Source organism: Tachysurus fulvidraco, chromosome 1, assembly GCF_022655615.1.
Source record: "Tachysurus fulvidraco isolate hzauxx_2018 chromosome 1, HZAU_PFXX_2.0, whole genome shotgun sequence".
Lineage (NCBI taxonomy): Eukaryota > Metazoa > Chordata > Actinopteri > Siluriformes > Bagridae > Tachysurus > Tachysurus fulvidraco.
Window position 1 is genome coordinate 42229108 of NC_062518.1, and position 22961 is coordinate 42252068.

A 22961-nucleotide genomic window follows, 5' to 3' on the forward strand; every position below is an offset into this window, starting at 1 on the left:
TCTAATATCCTATTTTTTTATTGGACATCCAATCACAGTCTTTAAAAGAGTGTGCCATACATATTAACAGGTTAAAACCCACTGTAACGTGCATTATAAATGAGGCAAAGGATCCAAATGCAGGTAGTAATCCAGAGAAGGGCAATGACAAAACGGGACGAGAATCACAAGCACATAAAACAACAATTAAAGACAACAACAGACAACCGACATGGCAAAAAACTTAGGGTTAAATACCTACACGGAAACAATGACAAATGAGAACAGAAACACATGCCTAAAAAAAAAATCACCACATGACACATACACTAGGCCAGAGAACATGAGGGATAGGGATGCAAGCCACAAACGATACGAAACAGGTAACAAAATAAAAGACATGAAAACCAGAACATGAAACAAAAACCAAAACCAATGTTACATTATCCCCCTCTAAGGGCAGATCCTGACACCCTTAAAAAATTCTCAACCCAAAACAACAAAAAGTCTGGGAGGGTGGTAGAAAGGTGGAGGCAGTCTTGAGGGTGGGATGGAGGGTTAGTCCTAGATGACGGATCAGTGGTGGACGGATCAGTGGACCATGTGGCAATGATAGCTCTGGGATATAAAACCGTTGCGGGCCTGGATCATTGAGCATTGGGTCACGGTGCAATGAGGACCTGGGCCATGAAGAATTGGCAGACCTGGGCAATGGAGCAGAAGGTCCTGGTGCAGTGGTGGACCTATATTATGGTGCACTGGCTGAACAGGTGACCAAGGCAGAGCAAAAGGTTTATAAACAACCTCTGTGGTCACAGTATGGCTTAAGTGAGAATCTGGAACAACTTATGTGGTCGTATCATGGGAGACGAGAAACTCTGGAACGACCTCAGTGGTCACATCATGGCAGACGGGAAACTCAGGAATGACCATGAGACTCAGACTCAGATCCTTATGTGGAAGTGACCTTTGAATAAGACTCGAGCTGATGAACACACCAAATGGCCATGTAGTCATCAATAAGACCACTTCTGATACCCCTTGGCTTGCGACAACTACAGGGATACCAGCAGCACGTACTGACAAGCGGGGGTATCCTCCAGACTGGACACCAGTCTCTTGAGTATATGGGAAACCTTGACATCTTTATGCGAATCACTCATAACTGGAGATACTGATATGGTATCTATGGTGGCTAAAGACTCTGGAATAACACCCTTAAAGGTTAGTGATACTGGAACAATATCAAGACAGATGAAGGCGATCTTGGCTGAGGGCTCTAGCCTGGCGGCCATCTTGAGGGGAGGCTCTTGAGGCTTTGGCATGGCAGACATTATGCAAGCAGGCTTTGGCATGGCAGACATGAGATGAGCAAGATTTGGCATGGCAGGCAAGACATGTGGCAAGTTCCTCCTTTGCAACACTCAGTAAAAGCATATCCACTCAACCTTAAAGCAAAGTCTATGTATTGTTCTAGAGTCCAGTGTAGGGTATATGATGCCATTAAAAGGTGAAGTTTCAATTGATAAACCAAGCTTGAAAATGTCCTTAAGAGACAAAGACAAAGTCCTCTATAGGCCAATTCTCCTGACAAAGGCGTAAAATCCTCACAGCTGGATCCATAGCACGGTCGATTGTTTTGTAACCTCCATTGAAAGATGAGGCAGAGGATCCAAGTGCAGATAGAAGATTTTAATTAACACAAAACACAAAGTAATCCAGTGAAGGGCAATGACAAAACAGGACGAGAAACGCAAGCACAGGAAACGGCCATTATTAAGGACAACAACCGACAATCAACACTTAAAATACATTAAATACATAACCAAGGGAACCAATGACAAATGAGAACAGGAACACATAACTAACAACAACCAATCACAAGGTGACACATACACTAGTTCCTTGCTCAGAGTTGGTCCTGAATCACTCTTAAGATACAGATTCCTAGTTAGAAATTTTGACACTAAATTACGAGCTCTCTAAGATCATTCTTAGATTCTTTATGAATACGGGCCCTGGCTAAAATAGCAAAAAAAAAACAACAACCATGATTAATCCCAGCCTGGCATACAGTATCTATTCATCAGTAAAATGACCTTAGCGATAGAGTTACACACACTTTCCTGTTTTAAGGGAAGCAAATCCTAATTTAATATGTGGAATAATTTTCAGTAACGAAGCCATGTGATGTGTGTGTGTGTGTGTGTGTGTGTGTGTGTGTGTGTGTGTGTGTGTGTGTGTGTGTGTGTGTGTGTGTGTGTGTGTGAGTGTTCTTCACAGTTTCATGGTTATAAATTGAAGCGTTAATGCCGTACCTCTTCACGCTGGGACAGCAGATCTACACAGTGTCTCAACACTGAGCACGTCTCACTGCACAGCTCACATATCTCTCTGGCCTTGATGAGCTCAGGACCTGTCATATCTGCACACACACACACACATACACACACACACACACACACACACACACACACACAAACACACACAAACACACACACGCATACACACACACACACACACACACACACACAAGGTTTGTGAAAGCTATCAGTCAATTTCATTACATAAGGGGTTGTAATTAGATGTGCAAACATGTGTGCACTAGATACTGCTGAAAGAAGTGTGTGTCCTTATATTAAAAATAGCCAAAGAAAGCAACCAATTATAGAACTGTGCGCTTGAATCCTCAAATGTAAATGGTGAAAAGAAATTAATTTACTCTAACAGTTTTATTTTTGCAAATCCTTTGCAAGGAAAACGACTCTTACCGTTGTCTTCATTCTTGACCATGGAGACAAACACGGCCACCTGAGACTCCAGCATTCTCTGGTAACTTTCAGTTGCCTGTATGAAGAAGACAGCTACTGTACATTCTACAAACTACACAGAAACACTGTGCATGTTCCATAAAAAAACATATCCCAGTGTTTAGTAGGGGTGTCATGATTCGATAAAATACAATTCTCAGAATATTTTTGAACAAAACTTAAAAAAATAATTTAATTCACTAGGACTGAAAAATTCCTTTTTTATAAAAAAAAAAAAAAAAAAAAAATCCAGCTGGTTAGGGCTCTGGGTTGTTGATCTGAGGATCAGGGATCAAGACCCAGCCCTGCCAAGCTGCAACTGTTGGGCCCTTAAACAAGGCCCTTAACACTCTCTGCTACAGGGGTGCTGTATCATAGCTGCCCCCCTGTGCTATAACGTATATGTGGTGATTATAAAGGCTTCTATGCCCTAATTTTCTTCATTCAACATGAATTTTTGTCTTGAGAAATTCAATACAAACTATTTTCACCATATCTTACAAATAAATTAATTCATTTATGAATTCCTCAACAAATTTGATTATGTAAATAAAGTCTCTGTCATGGCAAAAAAAAAAAAAGATTATTAAAAAAAAATACTTCTTTTCCACAATGTGAATTGCACATCATCCCATTTTTGTCACGACGAATTGTAAGACCCAGCTTAGATGTTTTATTTGATATCGCATTATTATTTAGAATGGCTAATATAAAACTATCTACTGACAAAGAAGAGCATTAAATGAGCGATGCAATTCATGTGTACTCAATTAACTCGATTAACGACTCGACTCGATTAACGGCTCCCTTTAGGCCTTTAGCGTTTTCCTGAATTCTGTCAACACTTCAACGTGGAAGGCATTTCATTAGGTAGCATTTATGTAACAGTACAGAAAAGATGAATGACATATAGAGAGATTAAGCTGCAAAGAACTGATCGTCCTACCTGAAGTGAGTGTGACAGAAGATCCATTGCTTCTTCAGCCACTTTCTCTTCTCCTTCCTGTGCAGCTGTTTTATCTGGGCTTCCACAGAGGGCGCTGTACATGACATGCTCCTCGATAGCATCCACCCATTTCTGCCCAATACAGTTAAGATGTCTTAGTTCGAAGATGTAGTTATTAATTATGCATTACTTAAGTGCAGGTATAAAAATCTCAGGACTATTCTGGTGCAGATTCTAACCTTAGAGGATATTTTTGTTGACAATTTCACCGGTGCTGTATGAGCATCGGTGTGTGTAGGACACTTTCAAACCCAATACAAGCTACGATTTTTGCATTCAGTGTTTTTCATCTGTCTCTTTTCAGTGTTTTGTGACTCAATAATCAATGTAAACAAACTACTGGACCTAAATACTTACCAACTAAATTGGTTTATCTCAAACAACTACATAAATGTGAATCATGTCACTTACATAATCATTTCTATGTCTAGTACATTTAAATGAAATACTTCTGTTGCTGGAAAATAGTCAAACTTGGGGTAGGATGCTGATGTTTAACAGGACAGTAGCTTTCTACCAAAAGTTGTATTCTTCATATATCAAAGCTGCAATTGTTTATTTATTTTATCCATTTACATGTACATCACCTACATTCTAACGACTATAGACAGTCACTGTCTCACCAGATTTTTTAAACCATCATCTTCCAGAGAAACCAGATATGACAATGACAAAAAAAAAAAAAAAGAAATATCCTAAAAATTTAAATTTAGATTCATCCATACCACACTCTTTGATTTGATCTATCTATCTATCTATCTATCTATCTATCTATCTATCTATCTATCTATCTATCTATCTATCTATCTATCTATCTATCTATCTATCTATCTATCTATCTATCTATTTATTTATTTATTTATTTTAATGATTTGTTTTATTGAGTTCTTTTCTTTAGCACCGCTCTTGTCCCTCACTCTGTTATCGTTATCTCTTGTGTTTGTATATTATAAATTATAAATAAACTTTTTGGATGTATATTTGGTTCACTGTTTATGGTATTATTTGGGTGTTGTTATCAAATTATTTTTACTAAAAAGCAAGCCGGACTTAGCTTCGTCTCTGCCTGTTGTCTTGAACACAGACACACCACACTTCACCAATAGAACAAAGGTTTTCTTTTGTCCGCATCTTAATAATTAAATTTTCACGTGTTACGTCCTCGTATCCTCTAGGCTCATAGTGAGACGTAACAAGCACCAACTCTTTTCACTTTGAATTTATCAGACCATCTAAAACTGTAACTCTAATAAAGAGGTCTAACATTTTGAAATTCAAGTCTGATCAGAAACAAAAGCAACCAAAAACAACGACTCACTTTCCTGCTGATTTCTGGTTCTGTGCATCTAGATGACACTTTAAAGTGATGCACACTGCCATCACAGCACTTCAGTGAGAAAAAGTATTTATCCCAGGATTTTACCTGCAAAATAAACCATTTTGTTTGCATGCATATTTATATAATGCAAAAACTATGGTAATCAAATGTAAACTTTAAACTTATTTTAAGACAACACATTACTGTAAATCATCTCTCTCTCTCTCTCTCTCTCTCTCTCTCTCTCTCTCTCTCTCTCTCTCTCTCTCTCTCTCTCTCTCTCTGAATCATGATCTAATAAGAATAAGGTTGAGGATAAGTAAATGAACTTAATAGAAGCACTTGTAGCTTTTTTTTTTATTTCACCTGATTCAGTTCACCGATTCAATTCACTGCCATTCAACTGCATTCAACAATTCCGTAAAACTCCAATTCAGTTTAATACAACACTGATTCGATTCAATTAAATCCTGATTCAAACCAACTATAATTTAATTCAAGCCTGCATAACACAAATTCAAACCTGATTTACTTTTATATTTACTTTTAACAACAGGCTAACAATAAACTACACAGAAATCTACATTTAAATCTCACAACAATGGAAGAAATGACTCACATACTGTATACCTGGTTAATTTTAGCCTTTTTTTTTTGTTTTTGTTTTCCCTATTAAACATTTGAGATGCTAATCAAACTGATGCGCTACATAAATATTGAATCTTCTAGATATCTAATATAAAAAAAATACAGGATTCAGTTAATAAACAAGCCAAAAGATGCTGACTGATAAATGAATCGTTCATCGTGTATGGTATTTGTGAGTGGGTAATAACTAGACTATTGAGAGAAATAGAAAAAATATTCTCTCCATCACTCATTTTATTTTCAGTGTTATATTTGCTGGAATAGAACAGATCTTTGCAGTAGGCTCACAGGAGTCTGTGGTACAGCCCGCAGGTGCTGATGGACAGGTGTAAAGTTTGAACACACACACACACTGCTGAGCTATTATGTTCTTAGAGCACTTACCACACACTGAGCCTTAATAAGAGGCTTATAGCCCTGCCTACGGTTTTCACATGCTGTGTCAGACCTGTGGACACAACAGACAGTCACAAGACAGAAAGAAAGAAAGAAAGAAAGAAAGAAAGAAAGAAAGAAAGAAAGAAAGAAAGAAAGAAAGAAAGAAAGAAAGAAAATCAATATGAGTTAGTAGTATTAGTATTTCTAGTATTAGGGTACAAATGTTTTAGGGATTCAGAACTCTTCAAAAAATAAATCTAGTTCTCAGCTTAATAACATAATGTTGAGCAGAAGAGAGCATTACATACATATGTGCAGTACTTAGTTCATATAAATCGTGTTCACTCATTTATTCAGCTGAACACAGCACATGCTCTGCAGTTTAATTCAGCCAAACCCTCTGATTCTGTTAAACTCGGAATGTAAAGTGTGTTAGAGCCACATTACATTACAGCACAAAATAATACTTTTGTTTTGATATCCCAGCTTTGGAAATAAGGCTCAGAGTAATTGTCACTCAGCGTGCAGTGCTTCTGGAGCAGAGAGGGTTAAGGGCCTTACTCAAGGGCCCAACAGTTCCTTGGTGATCTTCCAGTCAGTAACCCAGAGCCTTAACCACTTGAGCCACCACTGCCTTGGGTTTAATCAGGAATAAACTAAATAAACCCTGATTCGATTAAACTCAGATTTGGTCTAACTCTGACTCAATGAAACCCTGAATCAATTTAACTCTGGTTTAACTGTAGCTTGATTTAGTTGAACCCAGATTCAGTGTAATGTTGATTAAATTCAACTGCGATTCAATTTTAACTCTGAATCAATTTGATTCATTTTTAGCTCAATTCAATTCTGATTCTCTTAAATCAGAATTCTGTTCAACTCTGATTATATTCAACTCTGATTCAATTCAATTAAACCCCAATTCAACTCAATTTGATTCAGTTTAATGCTGAATAAATTAAACTCTGATCCATTTAAACTTTGATCCAAATGAATTCAACCCTGATTCATTTTAATTTGATTTTATTTAATGCTCAATGAATTAAACTCTGAAACACTATTCAATTCAGTCTGAAATTAATGATTCGGTTGAACCCTGGTTCAGTTAAACGCTGATTTAACTCAACTGTAACACAATTCAACTCTGATTAACATAATGTTAATTGTAAAATGTTAAGCATTTTTTCAACAATCATTAAATGTGGATGCGTCTTGTGCATCTTGTCTCCTTTCACTTCTTTTTGTTTACAAAATTTCATTTGCCCTTTTTTTTTTGTTGACACATATATGTTCATACACGGCTAGAATTATGGCTATACTTTTATTTATTATGAAGCAGAAATGCAGAATTTTTATTATATTTATTATACTACTTTATATTTACTACTATATAATACTACTTTATATTTATTATACTACTTAATATTTAATTTATTATACTACTTAATAATATTCATTGCACTTATTAATTCTAGTTAATTGTTGCCTTTGTTTCATTCATTATGGATGGCAGCTTAAATAACAAATCAAAATATTGCACCAGATAAATTTACTAATAAATTGCTTTGAACAGAAACTGGTATACAGAGAAAGTTACTTACTGCTTACAGTACCAGCTCACAGACCCATTCTCCAGAACAACCCAGTGTGAGTTCCAGGTCAGAAAATCTGACTTCTGTGGAAAAAAAAATGTTAGGACAAGCTGCAATTTTCTCGTCTAAAGTCATACTTCAGCTACTGATTTTGTAACATAGCACTGCAATTTAACGTTAACTGTGTCCTTAAAATATTGCCTGAGATATTCAGGAGTTGAAACTCTTGGACGCCACCTTGTGGTTGTGACTAGGATGACTGAGATGCCTGCTCCATGTTACATTACAAGAATATGTGTTAATTAAACATAAATAATAATAATAATAATAATTAAAAATTCAAAGATCTATCTATCTATCTATCTATCTATCTATCTATCTATCTATCTATCTATCTATCTATCTATCTATCTATCTATCTATCTATCTATCTATCTATTATATTTATCAGTCCTCACCTTCCACAACTGTCCTTCAAACTTTCTAGCAGTGATAGCCTTTATTAGAGAGAGAGATAGAGAGAGAGAAAAAAGAGAAAATATTTATACACTTTTTATTATTATTCGTTTGCTCAATAATCTCGCTGCTTTTGTGAGGAAGGGTTATAAATAAATTTGAGTCAAACAATGTAAACATACATTTTCTTGACATTTCGCCAGAAAGAATCTCATCTGATCATCCTTGGTGACGTCTAACACGGAATGGCCTACAAAACAACACAGAGAAACTTTTAATTTGTAACATAATTATGCATATATCAACTTATTTATGAGAAATAAATAAGGAATAAAACACTTTAGGCGGTGTTTGCGTTCACATGTGTATTTGAATCCAAGTGAATTATTTCTGATCAACATCAACGCTTTCATGCTAATAAAAATAATAATAGTATTTAAATAAATGTAGTCAATGAAGTCGATTACTTATCAATAAAAACACACCCTAAAGTGTTTTATTCAAATTATAACAAATTTGTCAATGCAAATAGATTGACACATGATACTTTTCCCCCTAGTTTTCCCTTTCTGGTAACATTGAAAACTGAGAAGTGTACTATAGGCTGAAACTGGAGACTTCTTCTCAAAAAAAAAAAAATAAAATAAAGGAGGAGAAAATATTCATCAAACAGCTTTATTTAATTATATATGTCCACTATATATATATATATATATATATATATATATATATATATATATATATATATATATATATATATATATATATATATATATAATAGTGGACATATATAATTACATAACAATAATTATTATTATTATGCTGCATAATCTCTACATTCAAAAATATTACACGTGCAATGTATCAGACTAAATTAGAACAATTCCTGAAAGTCCTAAAATATAGGGTTTCCACATTTAAAAAGAAAAATTCACAACAAGGAAATATGATGTTTAATTATATAATGCTAGGACAAAAGTTTGGTCTGGGATTTATATATATCCCAGACCAAACTTTTGTATACATGTATAATTATTATATATATATAAATCCCAGACCAAACTTTTGTATACATGTATAATTATTATATATATATAAATCCCAGACCAGACTTTTGTATACATATATAATTATTATATATATATAAATCCCAGACCAAACTTTTGTCCTAGCATTATATAATTAAACATCATATTTCCTTGTTGTGAATTTTTCTTCTTAAATGTGGAAACCCTATATTTTAGGACTTTCAGGAATTGTTCTAATTTAGTCTGATACATTGCACGTGTAATATTTTTGAATGTAGAGATTATGCAGCATAATAATAATAATAATAATAATAATAATAATAATAATAATAATAATAATAATACAGTTATCTAACACTAACATTTAAGTAGATTTAAGTGTAGCATATGGATGATTATCATAATCAAAAGTTGATTATTGCACAAAGGGAAGTATAAGTATTAAATTCCACATTATTACCGTTTTTGTTCATTGTACTAAAACTGCCTCCACTCTTAACCAGCACCTCCACACACTCTTTATACCCCCTGCTGGCTGCAATGTGTAATGCCGTGTCCCCATCAGAGTCCTTGCAGTTCACGTCAGGAGGTCTGCTCTTGCTGAGCTATTTGAAAAACTTGGGTAAGTACTGATCTTTATATTAACTATAATATTAACTGATATATAACTTTATATCAAATGTCCAGAACTCACCAACTGAGCTACAACCCCACAATCTCCATCTCTTGCTGCATCTAAAAGTCTCTCCTCCATCTTCCTGCCCTCTCTTCTTTCTGCAGCTGGAGCGAAAAAAGAAAAAAAAAAACAATCATGAAGTAGTAGGTACAAAGACTAAACGAAATCTGGGGCACAACAACACTTCCGACCTTCCAGCATAGTAATGACTTCATCATCGTCAGTGATATCCCTGGGGGTCTGAGCACATCCGTTGAGTAGCGTGGCACAAGCACCGTGCCGTAACAGTAGCAGAACAACCTCCTGGGTACAAAAAGTGATTCCGATCAGGAGTAAGACTGTGTGTGTGTGTGTGTGTGTGTGTGTGTGTGTGTGTGTGTGTGTGTGTGTGTGTGTGTGTGTGTGTGTGTGTGTGTGACAGAGAGAGAGAACGAGAGAGAGAGAGAGAGAGAGAGAGAGAGAGAGAGAGAGAGAGAGGTGAAAGTAATGAAGCAGAAAGAGTGAGAATCTCCCACCTGTCTTCCACAGAGGGCTGCAACGTGTAGAGCCGTGTCACCATCATAATTCTGCGTGTTCACATCCACGCCACGCTTCACACACAGAGTCGAATTAAATAGAAATCGATTCTGTAGCGTTCACTGTTTCACATTTTCATGCTATGTCTCTTACCTTTAACAGTTCCTCAACAATATCTTTCTGGCCAAAGTAACTAGCCAGGTGAAGCGTCGTCCATCCACCATTAGGTTTGGTTTTGCCTGAAAAAAGAGGAGAGAGAGAGAGAGAGAGAGAGAGAGAGAGAGAGAGAGAGAGAGAGAGAGAGAGAGAGAACCTGAAATACAATCCAATACTTAATACATACACTACTTAGTACATACAATACTAAATGTTACTGACTATATAAAAGTGAATATCTTTTATATTTTTCTAGATTTTAATTGTATAGAAATTAATAGTGAGTATCTTAGAAGGCTCTCAAAATTGGATTTGTTCAATTTAAGGTTAAATTACCCCCCCCCACACACACACACACATATTCACACACACACACACACACACACACACACACACACACACACACACACACACACACACACACACACACACACACACACACACACACACACACACAACATAATGAATACTGTCAGGTTTTAGCATTTTTTTGTCAGGTTTTAAGAAGAACATACAAACTCCACAAATGCCAAATCACCAAATCCCACAAAGTCGAGTTCCTTAGTAACAATATAACTTATCATAAAGGCTTCTTGCATTTGGTAGACGCCTTCGATCAGAGTGACTTGCATTTATACAGCTAAGCAACAGAGGATTAATTGCCTTGCTTAAGGGGCCCAGGAGTAGCAGCATGGTGGACCTGGGTTTCAATCTCACAACCATTCAAGCAGTAGTCCAACACCTTAACTACTAATCTACCACTTTGCCTTTACTTCCCCAGTTATCATAATATGTACCTGATAAGCATCAATGTCAAAGGTCTCACATTGTCCTTTAGGACATTTACAAATCTCAGACATCTAATATAGCACATATTTAGCTGCACAAAACACAGAAGGAATATCATTCTTACCCCGACTGTGAACTTGTTCCATCTCCTACAACACTCTGATTGTATATTCAGGCCGTATCACAAGTCAGCTTGAATTCCAACAACTTTCGGATTCCAGCAATCAAAATTATGAAATGTTCACAATCCTTGTCTAATGAGAACTACATCGAACTTCATAGCAGGTTTAAGACGACAGTGTCTAGATATTTGCAGTAGCCACATAGTTTCTAAATAAAGATAGTAACCTGATGCCAGGACCAGCCACTTGTAACGTAACCACGAGGACGTGTGCTTGTATCCCAGTCTAGATATAAACAACTGCCATAGGAGAGACTCGGGGCAAAAGACAGAGAAAGACGAAGTGCCAACCAATAATAAGACACAATTGAACACACACACACACACACACACACACACACACACACACACACACACACACACACACACACACACACACACACACAAACTCTACGGACAAATTCGAAGAAGAAGAAGATTAATATATTTGTCACATGTTCATTACAGACAATGCGGTGTGGCATGGAGTCGATCAGTCTGTGGCACTGCTCAGGTGTTATCAGAGCTCTGATAGTGGCCTTCAGCTCTTCTGCATTGTTGGGTCTGGCATATCGCATCTTTCTCTTCCCAATACCCCATAGATTTTCTATGGGGTTAAGGTCAGGCAAGTTTGCTGGTCAATTAACAACAGGGATACCATGGTCCTTAAACCAGGTACTGGTAGCTTTGGCACTGTGTGCAGGTGCCAAGTCCTGATGGAAAATGAAATCTGCATCTCCGTAAAGTTGGTCAGCAGCAGGAAGCATGAAGTGCTCTAAAACTTCCTGGTATATGGCTGCGTTGACCTTGGACCTCAGAAAACACAGTGGACCAACACCAGCAGATGACATGGTACCCCAAACCATCACTGAATGTGGAAACTTTACACTGGTCCTCAAGCAATGTTGATTGTGTGCCTCTCCTCTCTTCCTTCAGATTCTGGGACCCTGATTTCCAAAGAAATGGAAAATTTACTTTCATCAGAGAACATAACTTTGGACCACTCAGCAGCAGGCCAGTCCTTTTTGTCTTTATTCCAGGCGAGATGCTTCTGATGCTGTCTGTGCACTGGATGCTTCCTGCTGCTGACCAACTTCATGGAGATGAAGATTTCATTTTCCAATAGGACTTGGCACTTGCACACAGTGCCAAAGTTACCAGTACCTGGTTTAAGGAGCATGGGATCCCTGTTCTTAATTGGTCAGCAAACTCGCCTGACCTTAACCCCATAGAAAATCTATGGGGTATTGTGAAGAGGAAGAGCTGAAGGCCACTATCAGAGCATCCTGAGCTCTCATAACACCCGAGCAGTGCCACAGACTGATCGACTCCATGCCACACCGTATTGCTGCAGTAATTTAGGCAAAAGGAACCCCAACTAATTATTGAGTGCTGCACACGCTCATACATTTCGTCTTCATAAGTTTCAGTTGGCCCAGATTTCTAAAAATCCTTTCATTGTATTGGTCTTAAGTAATATTCAAATTTTCTGACATACTGAATTTGGGATTTTCCTTAGTTGTCAGTTCTAATCATCAAAATGAAAATAAATAAACATTTGAAATATATCAGTCTGTGTGTAATGAATGAATATAATATACAAGTTTCTCTTTTTGAATGGAATTCGTGAAATAAAGCAACTTTTTGATGATATTCTAATTATATGACCAGCACCTGTATATATATACTGTACATATATGATATATAGATTTTTTTTTCTTGTAGTGTATTAGACACAGATTTTACATTTTACATCATAATCCATGTGTTGTTTAGCTTGTTGTTTTGTGAAATTAAACTACATATAAAGTGTTTACATCAAAAGAATGCACATGTGTAGTTTTCACGTTATTTTTTTACAAGGAATGAGATAGAGGTATGTGTTGAGCAGGGGCGTTGCTAGGGTTGGAAGGGATGAGAGGTTTATCCCCCTGAGACTATGACTAACAGTTACATTATAAATACCTCAACAACTCCAATGAATGAATGATGACTGTACAATGGTTGTATACTAACAACAGTGCCACCTGCTGACCGCAGTAGATACTGTTCTATTTAACAGCTCAACACATACTGCGTACTGCTAAGTCTTTATATGTCATGTAAATTGTTTTTATTTTTAAAAGACTGCTAGATATCTTACATTTACAGCATTTTGCAGATGCCTTTTTTCAACTTACATTACCTACAACTAAAAGTTAAGGGCCTTGCTCAGGGGCCTGCATTGGCAGCTTGGTGGACGTAAGATTTGAACTCACAACCTTCTGATTGGTAACCCAACAACTTAAACTCTAAGCTAACACATGCCAGGAAAGATAGACTCTGTATTTTTCCCACAGGAAGTTCAAGCATCCAGGAGCACCATACAGAGAAATAAGATGATTACAACACAGTAAACCCACTCCATCCATCAAGATGTGCAAATAAAATAACTTTTTTCTTATATTAGGTGAGATTAGGCTAAAGCCCCTGAAGCCCCACCCTCGCAATACCACTGGTGCAGAGGCACCGTTGTATGCATTGACTAAAACAAATTTTCAGCAGTTCAACAAACTTCATATTTTTCTGCTGTATTATTGATTAACTCATCTGAGTGACCAACAATTCATGAATAACAATTCATCGATGTTCTATCGATTTGCTTGCATTTCTTCCAAGCAAAGTACACACTGCTCAATATAGCACCGTAGCATTAGAACTGCCCCTAGAAGCCAAACTGGGAACTGCAAACAACACTAATTGAGGCAGGAGTCACACTGCACCATGCTCAGGGAAGGAGCAAAGAACAGGGCAGTTAGTGCATCTGCCATATTAGGCTCTGTGGCCTCCAAGATCTTGTTTAAAATGACATTTTTCAGAGATGAAGCTAATAAATTTCCACAAACAAAAGATAGACCGTGTCTGCATCTTCAGATATTTTGCAAACATTGGTAGAGGGAAAGCGGGATTATGGAATGGATAATATATTGTAATATAATGTCTTTAGGAAGAGATGATGCAAGCAATCTCTGCTCGGTCTCATCTCGCTGATCACAGTGAGTGGTATCCCTGTGGAAAATTTCCTCCCTCTCCATTTCCCTTTCCTCTCAGTCCCTTCACCACAGCTGTCACACTGCTCATTTGTGTCCAGATCTGAGCACGTCCAGCTAACGTTCCCCAGGGCGGTGTGCTGGCTGAGACAGTAGTCGCACTGGGCTTCAATTGTAGGCCATTTTGATTGGTCGATTGTTCTTCAGAGAAAATTAAAGTGCTCTTCTTGTGCTAATAGGTTTTAAATCAAAAAGACAAGTCTCAGCATGTGGTTGACCGATAGAAATGGAACAGATTTCCACTAATTGGAGGTTATTCATTAACAATTCTTTGTGTCCGACGGAATCATTGTCATCCTGCATGAAAATAATCAAAAGTTCATGCATAAAATAAACGCAAGAGATATACAGTGATATTTTGAGCTCACACAAACTATAGGAACTCCGTCTAACTTTATCGGAACACAACACATTATATTATTAATAATATTTTTTTCAAACATTATCTTTGAAATATGCTTTCATCAAAATGACTCGCACCCTCATACTGTAATTCTTCAGTCACTCACGTATCAGCATACAGTACATTTTCAAAGTTACTGGAAAGTAATCCTGACGTAGATTTGGATCTCTAAATAGGACAGACTCTGTGAGAAAACATGAGCTTGTTCAATGGGCGCTGAGGGTCATAACATAAATCAATAAGTGTTATCACTGGTGAGATAAAGAATTATAACTAGTGAAAAATACAGTATCTGCCTTAAGCTAACAAGGATATCTGATATCTACAAAGAACCAAAAGTAAACTATATTTGGTTTGGACATTCAAGTATAGTGTTAGTAAGATAAACTGAAGCTACAGTATATACTGTAAGCTAGCACAGTTGTGTTTGTATTATTACAGCATGCAACCACTTTAAATAACGACTTGTCTTTGCCGATCGTTGATATGAACTTCTGCTAGTTTTTCAGCGCCACGTATTATCCACTTGCTAGGACGCACACTTCTGTGATGCTCAGAATTTGACACCAACAAGCCAATTTTAAAATGTTTCTACAGTACATCCTGGTTTTCACATGATTTGAGGCTGAAGCGTTTATCAGTTTCTGTACAAAGTGTGTCTGTTTCTATGGTATTCTAACACAATGTACACATTTAGCATTGCATTTGGCAATCCTGGGTATAAAGCCGTGCTAGTGTGGAATGTTCCTTTACCCTGGGGATAACACGAGGTTCAGTGTACTGTATATATACACACATCATGTATCTATATATGTTGAATTATTTCCTATGTTTGGGTGCTGGAATCTCACTCTAGGGACTATTTTTCATTTTCATCTAATTTAAAGATGAAAAATGCAAATGTCATCACTGATTGTAGGGAGCAAAGCATTACACAGGCCAGAAGTGCAGAACTCTATTTCTAATGAGGGTGTCAGCTTATTTGGGCATGATGATGATCTTATTATCCTTATAAACCACTAAACCCACCTCTCCCTACACACACACACCTCCCTACCGATGCACTAGCTGTGTGTGAAAGATCTAATGAGGGACATCATTCTGTCTGACGAGAGCTTTGAAGACCTGTCCTTAATCTGTCTAATTTGGCAGCATTGTGTCTACATTGTGTTACACATACAAAGACTATTTGAGAAAAAACGCCAGAAAGCCGTGGAGTTTTGATGTGCTGAGTGTGACTGGCATGTTATCTACAACAAACCTCTTCAATTCAGTTTTGGTTTTCATTTTTTTTAACCAAATTGTCACAGTGTAAGATGAGTTCTAAGGCACTGTGTATAAAAATGTATTGTTTTGGTGGTGAAAGTCTTAATGGGTGTTGGACATGTGTTGAATTGTATGTTTGTGTTTATTTATTTTCATTAATGTAGATGTTGTTGGCCAATGATTGTTGCCCATGTTCCTATAGTTAGAGGAGAGAACCCCCTACCAATTTTAGAATGGTTAGATCCAGGGGTGGGACTAAGAGAATAAAATGGCTCCCACACAGTCAGTCTGTGTGGGTTATTGTAACAGTTGGTGTTTGTAGGTGGTGTACCAAGTAAATGCTATGGTCTTACTGAGTGTGGGCACTAATAAATCACCCTTCACCTGACTCCAAGCGGCTTCTGTGTCACATTTGCCTCCTATCCCCCAGTTAAATCCTAACACAAATATTGTTGCTGTGGAGAAAACTATTCAATCAATTTCACTATCAATGAAAGTAAGTAAATATGTAAGTGGGGCAGTGCTCTGACCCCAACCTCCAAAGTTGGGATATGTGACAAAAGTAAAGGCTTCTATCTACATTATTCAGAACTGTATTAAGATCTGGTTCAATTGAACTACTTTTCATGATGCTGCTATAGTATCTTTGTTATGTTACATTTCATAAGAATATTAATGTTAATATTGGGATGAATTTAAATTCTGCTGGCTGCTCCACCTGCTCCGCTATAGCAATAATGCACTGGCTTAAAATTCGATTATTATTATTATTTTTCAGAACAAATCTCAACACTCTTGCGAGTCTAGAAACCTTATAGATGCTTGTCATTTTTGTGAAAAGGGGTGGGATATATTAAGCAGTATTTAATTAGTTCCTTTTTTAAATTGATGTGTTGGAAGAGGGAAAAATATTCAAGTGACATTAACAAGGACAAAATTGTGATGACTGTCTCGTGAGGTGTTTCTGGAATGTAGTGGTTAGTACCTACCAAAGGGTCATGGGTGCCCAAGGCTCACTGATGCTCCTAGGGAGAAAAGGATAGTTTGGTTAGTCTGGTCTACTACCAGACAGCTTTTGTAGCACAAGTTGCTGAATAAAGTGAATGCTAGCTCTGATAGAAAGGTGTCAGAAAACACAAAGCATCACAGCTTGCTGTCTAGCTGCAGGCCAGTCAGACTACCCATGCTGACTTTTACATTTACAGTACATTAATTTACATTTACAGCATTTGGCAGACGCTCTTATCCAGAGCACTGAACAAATGTGCTTTTAAAACTCCATCATAGAATAACTGTACACCACCGAAAGCTCCTACAATGGGAATGTGAACATCAGAACTGGACCACTGAAGCAATGGAAGAAGTTAGACTGGACTGATAAACTACAGTACGTTTTCTTTTACATCATTTGGATGCGACTGAGCATCACTTACCTGGGGAAGAGGTAGCACCAGGAACTTTGACATGCACCATTTACCTAAAGGGCTTAAAGGATCTGCTGCTAATGTTTTGATACTAGGTACCAAAGGACATCTTCTGTCAGGAATCGGGTGCCTCCTCGAGAACAAAAAATGGACCTAAATGCAACTGCAATACACGCAAGACAACTGGTATGAACAGAAACATCATTTTAGAAACATAGAGGCAGGGAAGGGGATATGGATTGAGCTGGGCACAAGGAAGAGCACAAAGGAAAACAAAGACACATGGCACAGGACATAAACAAACTCCTGCTGGAACGCCCCCTGGTGTACAGACAGGAACTAGTCCAAGCAATACATAACACCTTTAGGAGGTCTTGTGGCATCATGCTTTGATGGCTCAGAGCTGTTTTGGTAGCAAAAAGGAGACGTGTACACAATATCTGGCAGGTGGATTCTGCTGATTGGTGTACATGTACAAATGTTAATTTTTATGTTATTTATTTTTTACTTTTTATGCTGTACAAACAACATAAATGATAATGATTCCCAAAGGCAAACTTAGTTCCCACAATTCTTGCTCTATATTTGAGGGCTTAATTAATGTATTTTACATAACACCTATTTCATCATGTCAACCATCGAGCCATTTCGGAAATACAGCTCATTCAAACCCTAGTGTTCTGGCACTTAGAGCCAGGTCATGTTAATTAGCTTAGAGATTAGTATAAGCTATTACACTTCTTTAACATTACACACCAATGTTTAATCCTTTTTCAAATGACAAGATAATGGAAGAGAATGGAAATCTCAACTGACTTTTGGAGATGTAAACCTCAACAGGGAGCTTTTAGCAATAAAGAAGGACAAGGCGCTGATTAACATATTAGACATAGTTAAAATCTCCATCAGGGAATTATGCTTCTTCACGGTTTATTCAATGCCCTATAAAATCAAAGTCAGTGGTCAGTATAAGATTGGCTGCAACTATAATAATCCTTTAAGAACCCAATTTGGTTTAATGTTCTTGCGCTTTATGTGGTTGGTAATTGGGTTAGACAAATTCAGACACACATTTTCTAATAAAATTAAGAAAAAGATCATTAAAAAATTGATTTTGATGATTGCCTTAGCATAAAAAAAACATTACAATTATGCAAATTCTAAAAGACCTTTAGTAAATAGACTGAAAATACTTGCATGTATACACACACACACACACACACACACACACACACACACACACACACACACAACTATGAAAATTGTAGATTCACACCGAAGGCATCAAAACTATGAATTAACACATGTGGAATTATATACATACATAACAAAAATGTGTGAAACAACTGAAAATAGGTCATATTCTAGGTTCTTCAAAGTAGCCACCTTTTGCTTTGATTACTGCTTTGCACACTCTTGGCATTCTCTTGATGAGCTTGAAATGGTCTTCCGACAGTCTTGAAGGAGTTCCCAGAGATGCTTAGCACTTGTTGGCCCTTTTGCCTTCACTCTGCGGTCCAGCTCACCCCAAACCATCTCGATCGGGTTCAGGTCCGGTGACTGTGGAGGCCAGGTCATCTGGTGCAGCACCCCATCACTCTCCTTCATGGTCAAATAGCCCTTACACAGCCTGGAGGTGTGTTTGGGGTCATTGTCCTGTTGAAAAGGTGGTGTGTCCAAACTTTTGGTCTGTACTTTTGGTCTGTACTATATATATATATATATATATATATATATATATATATATATATATATATATATATATATATATATATATATATAAGCAAACATCCAATATAGCTTTAAGGTGTTAAATAAAGCTACATTTCATCATCAGTAAATCTGTGATAAATGGTTTAATTATTTTGATTTGTACACGATCGCATCGTTCACATCAATGTACCGCTATTAAATATTTAATGAGCATTCTAGATCAATAAAGAGCCAGGGTGTGGTCGAGCAAAAGCAGCAGAGCACAGTGACATTTAGCTGTCAGAAACATGTGCAAAACATTGTCATTGCCCTTAAATTTAATTACGATCAGCAGCAGTAGGCCCCCAGGGAATGAGACAAAATGTCAGCACCTCAGCCGGCACCGGAGGAGGTCCCACCTGCTGAATAGGAGCTCATGAATGCAGAAAGCCCAGCACGCCTGTGTCTCATTAGTTCATCAGTATGTACTGGGTAAAAGGAAGAGAAAATTGCATCATATCCTGACACCTTAAATTATTGACGCACACACAGGATCACTCCTAGATCATCAATAAATTAGTCTTCTTTATTTAATGTATGTTGGTTTGCCTCATAATTTATCATAGGTGACTTGGCTACTTGCTGAGAGGAAATGTGATCTATGTGCACTATTATAATTTCTATTGTTTAGTTTAGTTTATTTGTTTACAGGGGCAATGCAAATATAGCTGTAAATGTGCTAGAATTAGACAAAAAGGCTATTTTTCATCTGCAGACCCATGACAGAATGTTAAAAAAAAAAATAAAAGCAGAGCATCTTACACACATACACTCACCTATTGTTACTAAAATTTGTTTTTTGTTTTTTGTTTTTGTTTTTAGGTTTAGCTTGTTTTGCTATATTTTTTTGTATTGTTTGGGTTTTTTTTGCTTTGTTTACTTATATTTTTTGTTTTGATTATTTTTTGTTTTGATTTGTTACTTGCTTTTATTTTGCTTATTTTTTTGTTTTGCTTTGTTTAGTTATATTTTTTGTATTCGTATGTTTGTTGTTTTGCAATATTTTTGTTTTGTTATTTGTTTTTCATTTGTTTTATTAGATTTTTTTGTGGTTTTGTTGCTTTTGTTTTGATATATATATATATATATATATATATATATATATATATATATATATATATATATATATATATATATATATATATATAATTTGTTTAGATTTTATTTTGTTAGATTTTTTTGTTTTATGGTTATTGTTGCTTGTTAGCTGGGTTGCCTAAATGAGATCACATGTACCTTTATTAATCCCCTGTAGGGGGAAATTCCAGTGAACACTTTCAGTATATGAGAAATAGAAATAATAAAAATATAGACATAAAATAAATTTGTATGTACATATGCTAGTGTACTATTTTGATAAATACATGTATAATATCAATAGTATTTATAGACATGTGCAGTACCTTTGGAATGACTATTATCTGTCAAATGTACAGTAGTAGGTACTGGATACTGTTGCACTGTGGAATCTGATGGTATTAAAGAGCCCCCAGACATCCTGAGGCACGTAGCTGTATAAATCTGAGGCTGAACTTGCTCCTAACCCACCTCAGCTCAGCACAGAGGATGAGAAGGATTATCCTTTCAGATTCCCTTTCATCCTCATTCCAGTCTCTGTCTCTACACCATCCAGTTTTCTGTCCATCTCCACCACAGAGCTGGCGTTATTCAACAGCTTGCCCATTTTGTTGGCAGCGCCAGTTCCAGTGTCACCACAGCAAAGAAGATAATGCACAAAAAGTCTTAGACTAGCCTAAAATTATACAATATGGAATATACACTATGAATTTCCAATTCAATTCAATTCAATTTAGTTCAATTCAAAATATTTTTAAATAACTGCTTTTAACAAACTCCACCCAGGGTGTATCCTGCCTCGATGCCTGATGATGCCTGAGATAGGCACAGGCTCCCCGTGACCCGAGTAGTGCGGATAAGTGCCAGAAATTGAATGAATGAATGAATGAGTGAATGCTTTTAACAATGGACATTGTCTCAAAGTAGCATTCAGAAGCATAGGAACAGAATAAAAACAGTAGAGTTTAAATTTAAGTTATTATTTATCTCTAACATTTATCAATAATGATCAAGCCTGAAGTGACTGTGACAAGGAAAAAACTCTTCATTTGGGTGACACTGAACAGTAAATAATATAAATGTAAATAATGTCTTTTCTACAACGGTTTAAAGTCGAGTGGAATTAAGCAACCAAGAACTCATGGTCAGGGTTCACTAATTCCTTATTGTCGATGTCTTTAAATGTTCAATAAACAGTTGACAAAGTAGATATTTGTCTAACTTCTTTCAGTATTTGTAAAAAAATTAAATAAAAAAAGGCAGAGGACATGCACATTTTATGGATATTTAATTAACCTGGCAACCCTTCTTACAAGACATGTAACCAACAAGTTTGTTTACCTTACCCAATTTTTGATTATTTTTCTATTACAGCATGTCTGCAAGTGTTTCCTCCTTACATAGAACTCATTTTAGAGCAATTTTAAGAATTATTTAAAGTGCTCTACTTAAAAAAATAGTCCATCTCTGCTGAAGGATACTTTGATGTACATTTAATAAGAGTTGAATTTGTGAACCTTCTGCCCAGAGTATTAAAGAGAGTATTACATCTGATATTCTGTTTCTTCCATCCTATTTTTATCCAGGCATGAACTAGAAGCTTTTTATCACTCAACCCAGCCTGTTTTCCTGGTTAACAGATGAAACCTCTGAAGTCATCTTTTGATGTCACACCAGGCTTTTTATTCTGGCCATGTGATGTACATGACTGGTGTTCCTACCTGTTTAGACCCTGGCACACGTATGGCATCTTTAAAAAAAATAAAATCTTCCAGGTGCAATTTAAAAAAATAATAATAATTTGGTGTCTTATATTTCAAATGGTCAGGTCTCAAGGAAAAGGTTGGATTTCACTTAATGGGAATGAGGCATGGGGCTAGCTCCATGGAAGACGTGAGAAGTGTCAAAACAATGTCAATGAAAAACGCAATGAAATCAAATCACATGATTCTAATAAATCCCTTGGGTGTGGTTTAATAAAAGAATAATCTCATATATTTATCTCTTAGATTTATTTCCAAATAAGCCCTTCCTTATATTCTGTGTTCTACATAAAACCATGGGGTTCTATACATTGCCAAAAGAACCCCCACATCTAAACAAAAAGAGGTCCCTTGTTACTATCATAATTAGAATACTTTATTAATCCCCAGGGTGAAATTGGGTTTGTTATCGCAGCTCCAAGTCACCAAAAAAAATAAAAAAATTGAGACTTATATACACAAGATAATATATACAAGAAATATAAATAAAACTAAGATTTGCACAATGTTGTTGCACAGAAGAAAAATAAAGTCTGAGGGACACAGGTAGGATTTCCGGTGTTGCTCTGTGGAGCATGATGGTTGGATGATTCTGCGACTGAACGTACTCCTGTATCCGTTGTATTAACTTGTCCCGTAGCTTTTGTCCAAGACCCATGAATGAGGTGTCAAATC

General features: G+C 36.6%; 1 protein-coding gene across 1 annotated transcript in view; it reads right to left on the bottom strand.

The window, feature by feature from the left end:
* LOC113658422 (oxysterol-binding protein-related protein 2) overlaps window positions 1–11681 on the bottom strand; it is a 47581-nt gene extending 35900 nt beyond the window's left edge. The window contains exons 1-14 of the mRNA XM_047813011.1: window positions 11477–11681; window positions 10561–10646; window positions 10407–10481; window positions 10083–10194; window positions 9910–9995; window positions 9676–9820; window positions 8370–8437; window positions 8190–8228; window positions 7741–7814; window positions 6146–6209; window positions 5114–5218; window positions 3736–3867; window positions 2751–2826; window positions 2298–2404 (exon numbers count right to left, since the gene is read on the bottom strand). Coding sequence (XP_047668967.1) covers window positions 2298–2404; window positions 2751–2826; window positions 3736–3867; window positions 5114–5218; window positions 6146–6209; window positions 7741–7814; window positions 8190–8228; window positions 8370–8437; window positions 9676–9820; window positions 9910–9995; window positions 10083–10194; window positions 10407–10481; window positions 10561–10646; window positions 11477–11498 — 1191 coding nt within the window. The 5' untranslated portion in view covers window positions 11499–11681. The remainder of the gene's footprint in view (window positions 1–2297; window positions 2405–2750; window positions 2827–3735; window positions 3868–5113; window positions 5219–6145; window positions 6210–7740; window positions 7815–8189; window positions 8229–8369; window positions 8438–9675; window positions 9821–9909; window positions 9996–10082; window positions 10195–10406; window positions 10482–10560; window positions 10647–11476) is intronic.
* Window positions 11682–22961: the final 11280 nt, after the last annotated feature.